The sequence below is a fragment of the Ictalurus furcatus genome, chromosome 1, assembly GCF_023375685.1.
Source record: "Ictalurus furcatus strain D&B chromosome 1, Billie_1.0, whole genome shotgun sequence".
Lineage (NCBI taxonomy): Eukaryota > Metazoa > Chordata > Actinopteri > Siluriformes > Ictaluridae > Ictalurus > Ictalurus furcatus.
In genome coordinates this window covers 25,204,415-25,215,553 of record NC_071255.1, presented here as the reverse complement: position 1 = coordinate 25,215,553, position 11,139 = coordinate 25,204,415, and the positions used below count along the sequence as shown (strand labels likewise).

The 11,139-nt window shown below is 36.0% G+C and overlaps 1 protein-coding gene across 2 annotated transcripts; it reads left to right on the top strand.

Annotated features, from left to right (window-relative positions):
- The first annotated feature begins 3,698 nt into the window (after window positions 1–3,698).
- Window positions 3,699–10,178, top strand: LOC128613297 (tyrosyl-DNA phosphodiesterase 2). 2 transcript variants are annotated; one of them, XM_053633969.1, is made up of 6 exons: window positions 3,699–4,056; window positions 4,903–5,413; window positions 5,572–5,663; window positions 6,020–6,138; window positions 7,732–7,902; window positions 8,044–10,178. In XM_053633969.1, the coding sequence occupies exons 1-6, from the start codon at window positions 4,047–4,049 to the stop codon at window positions 8,335–8,337; spliced, it is 1,197 nt and encodes a 398-aa protein (XP_053489944.1). In that variant the 5' UTR covers window positions 3,699–4,046; the 3' UTR covers window positions 8,338–10,178. The 2 variants fall into 2 exon arrangements, with proteins under 2 accessions (XP_053489944.1, XP_053489935.1); XM_053633960.1 differs by having other exon boundaries at window positions 4,889–5,413.
- Window positions 10,179–11,139: the final 961 nt, after the last annotated feature.

The following is an 11,139-nucleotide window of genomic DNA, read 5'->3' as shown; positions in this document are numbered from 1 at the left end:
GACTGCTAACTAAACTGAGATTATAAATACACAGAGGAAATATAATAAACAAGATATAAACCGAGATCAGGATCTGAGAGTTCACAGCTATTATACTGATACAACACAATATCATTACCCAACATCCCTTAGTGGCTTACCATGATGTCCAGTGTATACAGGGCGACAGTATACGACATGGCAAAACTGCGAGGATGAAGATGCGCCGAGACGAAAGCGCGCGCGCGCGTGTTTGTGTGTGTGCGTGTATGATATGGAGGTAGGGAGGAGAGAGAGTGCGGATGGAGGGAGTGGTGATGGAGGGCGGAGGGAAACATCATGGAAACATGAGAGAGAGAGAGAGAGAGAGAGAGAGAGTGAGTTAAAGAGACAACTGCTTGAAATGTGTCGTTACACCGTTTCCTGTTGTTGTTGTTGTTGTTGTTATTATTATTATTATTATTATTATTATTATTATTATTACCAGGGGCGAATTTAGTGATTTTTGTCATGTAAAATATTGGAACTAGGAATTCAGTTGTTTTAACATCAATATTTACATTTTCAGCATACGTTATTTAGCATTAATAATTATATATATATATATATATATATATATATATATATATATATATATATATATATACACACACACACACACACACAGTATCTCACAAAAGTGAGTACACCCCTCACATTTTTGTAAATATTTGATTATATCTTTTCATGTGACAACATTGAAGAAATGATACTTTGCTACATTGTAAAGTCGTGAGTGTACAGCTTGTATAACAGTGTAAATTTGCTGTCCCCTCAAAATAACTCAACACACAGCAAGGTCTCAGGTGTGAATGGGGAGCAGGTGTGTTAAATTTGGCGTCATTGCTCTCACATTCCCTCATACTGGTCACTGGAAGTTCAATATGGCACCTCATGGCAAAAAACTCTCTGAGGATCTGAAAAAAAGAATTGTTGCTCTACATAAAGATGGCCTAGGCTGCATCAAATTGGTCTGCATGGCTGTTGTCCCAGAAGGAAGCCTCTTCTAAAGATGATGCACAAGAAAGCCCGCAAACAGTTTGCTGAAGACAAGTAGACTAAGGACATGGATTACTGGAACCATGTCCTGTGGTCTGATGAGACCAAGATAAACTTATTTGGTTCAGATGGTGTCAAGCGTGTGTGGTGGTAACCAGGTGAGGAGTTCAAAGACAAGCGTGTCTTGCCTACAGTCAAGAATGGTGGTGGGAGTGTCATGGTCTGGGGCTGCATGAGTGCTGCCAGCACTGGGGAGCTACAGTTCATTGAGGGAACCATGAATGCCAACATGTACTGTGACATACTGAAGCAGAGCATGATCCCCTCCCTTCGGAGACTGGTCCGCAGGGCAGTATTCCAGCACGATAACGACCCCAAACACACATCCAAGATGACCACTGCCTTGCTAAAGAAGCTGAGGGTGAAGGTGGACTGGCCAAGCATGTCTCCAGACCTAAACCCTATTGAGCATCTGTAGGGCATCCTCAAACGGAAGGTGGAGGAGCACAAGGTCTCTAACATCCACCAGCTCTGTGATGTCGTCATGGAGGAGTGGAAGAGGACTCCAGTGGCAATCTGTGAAACTCTGGTGAACTCCATGCCCAAGAGGGTTAAGGCAGTGCTGGAAAATAATGGTGGCCACACAAAATATTGACACTTTGAGCCCAATTTGGACATTTTCACTTAAGGGTGTACTCACTTTTGTTGCCAGCAGTTTAGACATTAATGGCTGTGTGTTGAGTTATTTTGAGGGGACAGCAAATTTATACTGTTAAACAAGCTGTACACTCACTACTTTACATTGTAGCAAAGTGTCATTTCTTCAGTGTTGTCACATGAAAAGATACAATGAAATATTTACAAAAATGTGAGGGGTGTACTCACTTTTGTGAGATACTGTATATATATATATATATATATATATATATATATATATATATATATATAAAGATTTGCATTTTTAGGGAGCCTTGGGTTCTAGGGGCCCAACCTCTGCCTAGTGCTAAGTCCGCCCCTGATTATTATTATTATTATTATTATTATTATTATTATTACTATTATTATACTGAGCTAAATGAATAAAACATGAAATCCTTTATCAATTAAATTGATACAAGACTCCTTCTCTTCAGTAATCTCCTACTGTACAAAACAATTATGCTTATCGACAGTGAAATAAGTGATCTTTCCAAAAAAAATAATTTCAGTACTGTTAACAATCAGCTAGTTACTATACAGCAAGTGAGGAAATTGAGAAAAAATAATTCATACTCTGACATAAACATCAGCTGATTTTGAATGTCAGCAGGATTTATTGTGTAGTAATTTTATATATAGTTAATTATATAATATTAAAGTAGACTTGAATATATTATATATTAAATATATTATATAAACAACAAGAACAGAAACAATACACTTATTAATATATTCTAATACATTGTATTAGAATTACAAATGTATTATTACAAATGTGTATTATATTATGTTATATTATATTATATTAAGCCTTTTATTATGTTATGGATCAATTTGACCTATTTCCACATTTGTGATGTCTGAAATACCGGTTAATCCCTCTTTTTCTCTTTGACTCTCTTTTCTCTTTTACTTTCCTCATTTAGGTTCATGAACTTATAGGCAAATATTTCTTGTTATTACTGTTTTAAGCTGTTCGTTGGTATTTTTGTGTGTATTTAAACTGTGGAAGTAATTTTGACCAATAACATAATGGATGTAACTTTTAAGGAGGGTTAAAAGACCTACACTATAAACCAGTATTTCTCATGTTTTAGTATATATATATATATATATATATATCTATATATATATATATATCTATATATATATATATATATATATATATATATATATATATATATATATACTGAAACATGAGAAATACTGGTTTATAATATATATATGTATATATATATACACTGAAATATGAGAAATACTGGTTTAACTTTTAAGGAGGGTTAAAGACCTACACTATAAACCAGTATTTCTCATGTTTTAGTATATATATATATATATATATATATATATATATATATATATATATATATATATATATATATACTGAAACATGAGAAATACTGGTTTATAATATATATATGTATATATATATATACACTGAAATATGAGAAATACTGGTTTATAGTGTAGGTCTTTTAACCCTCCTTAAAAGTTACATCCATTATGTTATTGGTCAAAATGACTTCCACAGTTTAAATACACACAAAAATACCAACGAACAGCTTAAAACAGTAATAACAAGAAATATTATATATATATATATATATATATATATATATATATATATATATATATATAACCCAACATTATCACACTTATTGACTTGACGGTTTGACTTGAATGGGTTTCACCCAAGCCTCCTTAACTTAAAAAAAAAAAAAAATGAAAAGGCAAGATTATAACCATCACATATATTCTAATGGTTTTAACTGCAAATACCATTACAAACCATCAGGTAAACATTAAAACCATTACCATTATTGGTCTTTATTGGTATCCACTATAGGCATAACATGCCACCAATAGAAGCCAACAAATTACCATTAGAGACCCAGAGGGACTATTACAGCTTCCATTAAAACTACTACTATTCCCATTATAACCATTACGATCATTACAAATTATATGAGGTTTTCTATTGTTTTGTTTTTTTTCAACAGGGAATTTTTTCTTGGACCTAATGAGTATCTGGACTGTCGGTGAATTTCAAAGGGGGTTAAAAGGGTCCCTGGTGGCAAAAGGTTTGTGAATCACTGCTCTAACCAACACAAGATTGTTTTCGGTTGTATTATGCCGTGACCGTGTCCACTGTGGCGCCCTCTGCTGGCGCGGGTGTAGAGCTTGGTGATGAAAACTGTAAACGAAACCAAGAAACCCTGACGTACACGGTCATACAGTGGCTCCAAGAAATCGAAAGCTAGGACACGAACAGTAAAGTCACAGTAAAGTATATATATATATATATCTGAGAATGGAGGACAAGCAAAACCATGAACAAAGGTAAGGACCCAATCAGTTTTGAAAATATTTTTTTAGTCCTCTCTGTACAATATGGATTTGGCCGCACTGTTTTAAGTCCTATACTGTAGTTATTAGTTTTTGAAATATGGTTACTTATGTCACTGGATGGTTGTATTGAGAGATTTGATAATAATAAAAAATAATAATATATTTTTTAAAAACCCTCAATAATGCACAATTATAAGTGAGGATTTCGGTTTGAGTTTATTTATTTTAAGAGAATCCTAGAATTTATATTCAGTACGTTTATATGGACAACAATAATCCAATATTAACCAGTTTGAGACAATACTCTGATTAAGAAACTACCATGTAAACAGCAATTTTTAATGACCTTAATCTGATTCAGGTCATACTCGAAGTAAACACAAATCGAATTAAGACATGTGGAGTATTCCTGTTTTAGTCGCATTACCGACGTGTATTACAGACATGTACACACCTTAATGATTTTGTAATACACCTCGATGTAAGTATGCGGTTTGGGACGCAGCCCACAGTTTCAAGCAGTTGTCTATTAGCACGTACAGCATGACACATAATTAACCGCGCTTGAAGCATTCGTAATTTTTTTAAAAATAAAAACACCCAAAACTGTATATGGTACCATAACGAAGACGAACTGTATGTTGATACGTGAAATTCTGGAGGGAACGTCGTTCGGCGTGGCGCGGTGACGTAATGAAGTGTGCTGTTAATCGTTCTAAAACATGTAAAACGGGTACATGAAAGGACCTTACTCAGAGTAAGGTCAATAATTAGATTACTGCTGTCCATGCACACGTTCGTATTGCCTGTATTTCTTTTACAGTCTTGCATCCACAGAAATTCCTGCAGGGGGCGACAAAGAAAGCAATAAAACTCCTGAAGCAAAGATTCAAGGAAAAGTTGCCAAGAAGAAAAAACGTGTGAGAAATAAGCAAAGGGCAGAAAGGGCATCTTCTGACCAAATCATTACACCGCATAACACTTCTCATCATCCATCTGACAAAGAAAAACAGTGCTTAAAGCCCCAGCACATGCCGACTCTAACCTGTGACCGTTCGACCCAGACAGAGACTCTTAAAAACATGTCCCAGAACCAGGCTACTCAAACTCCTTCACTAGAGCGCATTCACACACAGCCTACCGAGTCAAAATCAACCCAGACTAAACCTGCCAAGCTCTCATATAAACAGTTGTATGAAGGCCAGACATCTGTAGATGAAGGCCAAGACTGTGCTCCTGATCAGAGCAGAAACCCGGAGAAGCTCACTGTGCTCACCTGGAACATAGACGGCCTGGATCCTGAAGATATCAGAGAACGGATCCCGAGTCTGTTGTTTCATTTAGGAAAGTGAGTGCTGTTTTCTCAGTATATTTGACTCACGTACTTAAATGACTGCTGTATTCATTCTCATGTGAATTCAGATAAATGCACTCACATCAGTATCAACCACTGATTTTCTTCAGAAAGCTGTCTTACAAATGTTAGCCTTTTTTCATCTTTGTAAGGTACCGTGCAGATGTGGTCCTACTGCAAGAGCTTATCCCACCTTACCTAAAGATTTTAAAAGAGATTATGACAGATTATGAGTTTTTGCCAGGTGAGACTATTTTCTTTTTTGCATTTATGAAATGTCTATGTGATATACAAGTCATTTTGATGACTTTGATGAACATTTCTTTCTAGGCAGTGATGATGGCTATTTTACTGGAATACTGCTTATCAGAATTGAATTAGGGAAGTGGTAGCTCAGTGGTTAAGATGTTGGGCTTCTGGTTGGAAGGTTGTGCGTTCAAATCCCAACACTGCCAAGCTGCCACTACTAGGCCCTTGAGCAAGGCCCTTAACCCTCAACTGCTCAGTTGTATAAATGAGATAATTGTAAGTTGCTCTGGATAAGGGCGTCTGCCAAATGCTGTAATGTAAATAATGACTTTGATGTAAATTTCTTTCTAGGCAGTGATGATGGCTATTTTACTGGAATATTGCTTAGAAGGTGCAGAATTGAATTAGTTCAGAGGAACATTGTGAATTATCCCACTACAGAAATGGGGAGGAATCTGTTAATGGCTGAGGTGAGCTTCCAATTGCGCTATTTCTACTGGCCAACCTATACAATATGTTTACTTTTACATGCTGCATATCAGTTTCACCTGTATTGTCTTAAGCCATTTGAAAAGGTTGTACTCATTAGAGGGTTTGAAACACAATGTCGTAATGAAACATTTCTTAAAATGGTGTTTCAATACATCAGTGCAACATAGGTATGTGAGAACTGTGTCTAGAATTAACAGGGAAAAAACCCTCTAGGTCTTGAACAGTGTTTGTCTTTTAGTTTTTTAACTATAGGTGTAACCCTTTACAGTCTCTGCTTACTATATAGTTATCTGTTTTAAAGCATATTATTCAGTAATTCTATGAATTATTCAGTGAAACTAATAGAAAAAGGATGATGTTAGGCACGTGAGCCAAGATCTCTGTAATTAATAAGTCATTAAAGCGCAATTACATTTTTAGTTTAAAAAAAGAAAAAGAAATGAAAGGCTTTGTAAGAATAAATCACATTAGTATTGCTGAAAATTGTAACACACCCTTCCAAACTGTTAGAATAAGGAATTTTAAAATCATTTGTAGTTCCGCCTCTGTAGTGCCCCTCTGATCAACTCTTCTATAATTACGGACAACGTGTAATGGCACACAAATACGGAGACGTCACATTATTTGAATCAGTAAAGGAATGTTACGGTCTGCTGGTGACCCTCCTCATGCTGCACTATATAAGCTATTAAAGTGTTGAACAGTTGAGGCATTTGGAGGGTGTTTTTGGATGATGACTGATTATGATTTTATGAACAGATAGTTAAAGAATATTCTTTATCCATTTTCATACCATGGAATCTTACTGACAGAAGAATAACATTATCTATTGTGTACATATGACAGTTCTGGCAAAGTTTGGAGATTTCTCTGCAATAAGACATTTTCCCTTGGCAACAGGTTTGTACAACAACCATGGGCAATAATATTTTGGGATATGTTGGGGCATGAATATTTAGTTATCAAGCTAATGTCAATAGCACTATAGCTGTATGTATTGTTATTTATCTGCTAATGAACTCTTACCACACAGGGGTGTGTGTGTGTGTGGTTGTTGTACAAACATGCCGTACTTGTGTACAACAGAAAACCTCTGTTGAAAGGCAGAAACCTGCTTGATTGATTTGCATTTCAGTAATTGGGTGCCATGGCACATCCTGATACCATAGTTGTACGAGATTATTCCGGTCATATTACCAGTTTAGACAGATGCATTATACTTTTCAGCAAGACCGACATGATTTATTCGTACAAAGCAATTCATTTCAGTTTTTAATGACAAATGTTTTGGGGTGTTATTACTCTGTTTGTACAAACAAAATGTAGGACATTGACATTTGGCCAATGTCATTCTGTACTTTATTGCTTTGTCTGTAGCACTATTACTGATCTCACAGTAATAAAAGCTGTAATTTAGTTTGCAACAGAACACTCCCTGTCAAAAGCAAACAATTATATTTATAGAAAGCTGTACAGGTGGAACAAATGGAATAGTTATTTACCTTTGCTGTGTTCCCAAAGTGGCCCTTATCTGTGTGTGTGTGTGTGTGTGTGTGTGTGTGTGTACCCAGGTAAACTTCTTAGGCCATCAGCTTTGTATTATGACCTCTCACTTGGAGAGCTTAAAGGCCAGCTCACAGGAGCGCCTGAACCAGTTGCGCAGGGTCTGGAAGAGGATGAGGGAGGCACCAGACAGCCAGACAGTCATATTTGGAGGAGACACCAACATGAGAGACTGGGAGGTGTGTGTGTGTGTGTGTGTGTGCAGTTTTTAGACTGCACCATGATAGCATGATGTCTAACCTCATGCTTATTATGTTTGTAAACTGGTATCTCTGAACCTGGTATGTTGCATGTGTTGACTTGCTTGTATTGTGTATTAGGTGAAGAAGTTAGGAGGTCTCCCTGATGGCATTACAGATGTATGGGAGATGCTTGGAGAGCCAGAGGATTGCAAGTACACCTGGGACACTGTCAATAATAATAACAAAGGACTCCCTTTCTCTGCACGACTGCGTTTCGACCGCATTTACATGAGAGCGGCTAGAGAGGGCACTCAGCTACGGCCAGACACCATGACACTGGTGGGTCTGAAGAGACTTGTGACATGTGGTCGTTTCACCAGTGATCACTGGGGCATTCTTTGCACATTCTCTTTTGTGTCTTCAGCGGAGTAGTACTTATGAAGTTCTTCTTACAATTTGACTTTATTTAACAGCATAAAAGCTGGAACCTCTTTTGAGGCCTTTTTGGTGTGTAAATTCAGTATTTAATTAAGCAGCCTTTTCTCTTTGGAACTCATTAGGTATAATTCGTCACAATCCAAGGATTTGACATCACAGAAATTATGATGATGTGGAAATTGACTCTATTATAATAATCATGCTAAACTATTATTATTATTATTATTATTATTATTATTATTATTACATGTTTTAATTATTGCTGGAGTTCATGATTTTTTTTTTCCACTGGAGGGCACTCTATAGCAGTTCCTCTTGGAGCACTCCTGCTTCTCATCTATAAGCTGTTGTATTTACCAGCATTACCATTTCTGTTTTTAGTAGTCCACACAAGCCCACAAAAGGGAATAGATAAGAGCCATTATAAGGCAAAATAACAGATCTGATAAGCAGCAATATTATACTGGTGCTATACTCAAAATGTTGAGCTACACTTAGACTGCAGTGATGTGTACACAGCACTGGCACATTTGATTCATTTACTCGATTTAATTTTAAGAAATTGCGTTATCCTTGGCCAGAATCAGCATTACGTTTTTATTGCCACGCTTTCCAGCAAGGGTTTTTGTTTTCTTTCAGTCACCTTTGCAGGCAACACTGGACAACCTTGTCTAAACAGATGGATGGGAATAATTCTTTGGTGGGGAGCTAGAAAACAGGGCCTTGTGTTTTCATTTGGAAAATTGATTTGGAGCTCATCTTCTCTGCTGCTTAATCCAAACAGAATTGAAATATGCCGGTAAAATCCACTGGAAATCAGGAATGATGGCAGGCTGTCAGCAAAAATAATTAATTGTCATTGGAGTTTTGGGGAAATGGGTTAAAAAAGAGAAATGTGCTTGTAAATTCTGTATCAGAGTAAAGTGGATGGTCTATGTCCATCTCCAGTGGACAGCAGAGCTCACATGCGAGTAGCTACCTTTCTCTGTTCATCTTTCATATTAAATTAGATATATGATTACACTCAGTGAAAATCCAATGTTAAGGTTGAACCTTCATGTTTAAGAGTAATAAATGAACAAAAATATGACAGGGGCTTTCAAATTAAACAGATTTTTCATGTGTAATCTGTGGAATTTAATATATTTAATGTATTGTTGGATGAAACGGGATATTAAAGCATTATTTAAATGAAAATGTAAAGTATGTTTTTTTTCTCTGCTGCTTCTGACCTGCATTCTGATAGGGGCACTTTATTATACTTCTCCTTGTAATGCATTGTTGATTTATTTAAATCCCTGGCTGCATATGTCATTAGATGTCTATTACAGGGTCAAACAAGGTTCTTGTTCAAGGTTCTTTATCTGCTACATTCATTTCTCCTTAATTTTTTACATAATTGATTTGGCACTGGAATTGCAGTTTACAAAAACATCTGACTTTTGTATTCATTTGGCAGTTTGAGACATGTATTTAGTGGGATCATGAGAAACTATTGAGTCTTGGTCACGATACACGTATAGAGAAAAAAGACAAAAGCTTATACCGTATACATTATTATGCAGGATCTTGGTGTGTTACTCCACTAATTTGTTAGCAAATCAGATTAGTATGTAGAATGTTGATCAATCATTTAGCCAAAAGCATTTTTGTATAAAATCCTAACACCCAACCTCTTTCCTGTTAAGCATGAGCATAACTAAATAATGAGTACATGCATATAGAATGTACACAATGTAAAGTTACATGCTAATTACATTTACATTTACATTTATTCACTTAGCAGACGCTTTTATCCAAAGCGACTTACAAATGAGAAAGATACAAGCAAAGCGATATATCAAGCAAGCAAAGAACAATACAAGTAGTGCTACCATACAAGATTTTTACTGATTTTTTTTACTGATAATTACTGCATCATTCAGGCACTGCATCATTCAGGCACTGATTTTACATAGAAATAAAGGTCTGACACTCATGAAAATATGAAAATGGTAATTATGGGAGTAATGTAGTGACATTTAGTAAAACCTAATTGTTTTACTGGGCAATGTACAAAAATCAGTCATGAAAGATCATGCACAACACCTGTCTTTAGCCACTGCAGCTTTCCTGTTTAATTTCCTGTTTATATTCTTACTTAAGCCCCTGTTATAACTCTGCCCCATACCAACAATTCCAAAATATGGCATAAAGTCTATCATCAAAACATTTATGCAGGCTCAGGGAAACAAAGTCTATAATATCACCTGGAAAAAGGAGTATTGCTATGGAATTAGCATTTCTATTATGGGAAAAGGAGCATGTCTTGAATATAAGTCAATCACTCAATTCTAGCAAATCTAATAACCAGAGTCATGATGAAGTATAGCTTATTGCTTGCTTCCGCAGACACATCTAATTTTGTACATACAACCAATCTGTATTTGACTCTCCTTAACATTACAGTGAAAGTGTGCTGAACCTTGAAATCACTTTGCCTGGGACTTGCTGAGACTTTTCAGCATTCAGAACCCTGCAAAGAAATTTAAACTTAAAGACTACTGAAAATACTATCCCTCCTAAATATTATCCGAAATTAGAATTAGTGTGTCCCAAATGGTAGTATGTTGAAACGAGTATCCCAAAGATACCTGGATGGTCTATAATTTCCAGTAGATTTTCGAAGTGTGGATATGTAGACACATTTACTGCTAATATTGTCCACAACTCTTTGCGCAAGGGAAGAGGAGTTTTGTGACTGTTTGCTTTTTGACGCAATTAAGAAATGTGTACATGAAATCTGGAAAAATAAAT

What these genes read in the sequence shown, in the direction of transcription:
- LOC128613297 (XM_053633960.1), top strand. Translation starts at nt 4,028, where the DNA reads ATGGAGGACAAGCAAAACCATGAACAAAG. An exon ending in CTGTTGTTTCATTTAGGAAA is followed by an intron (nt 5,414 to 5,571) that starts GTGAGTGCTGTT and finishes CATCTTTGTAAG; the next exon opens with GTACCGTGCAGATGTGGTCC. An exon ending in GGAATCTGTTAATGGCTGAG is followed by an intron (nt 6,139 to 7,731) that starts GTGAGCTTCCAA and finishes GTGTGTACCCAG; the next exon opens with GTAAACTTCTTAGGCCATCA.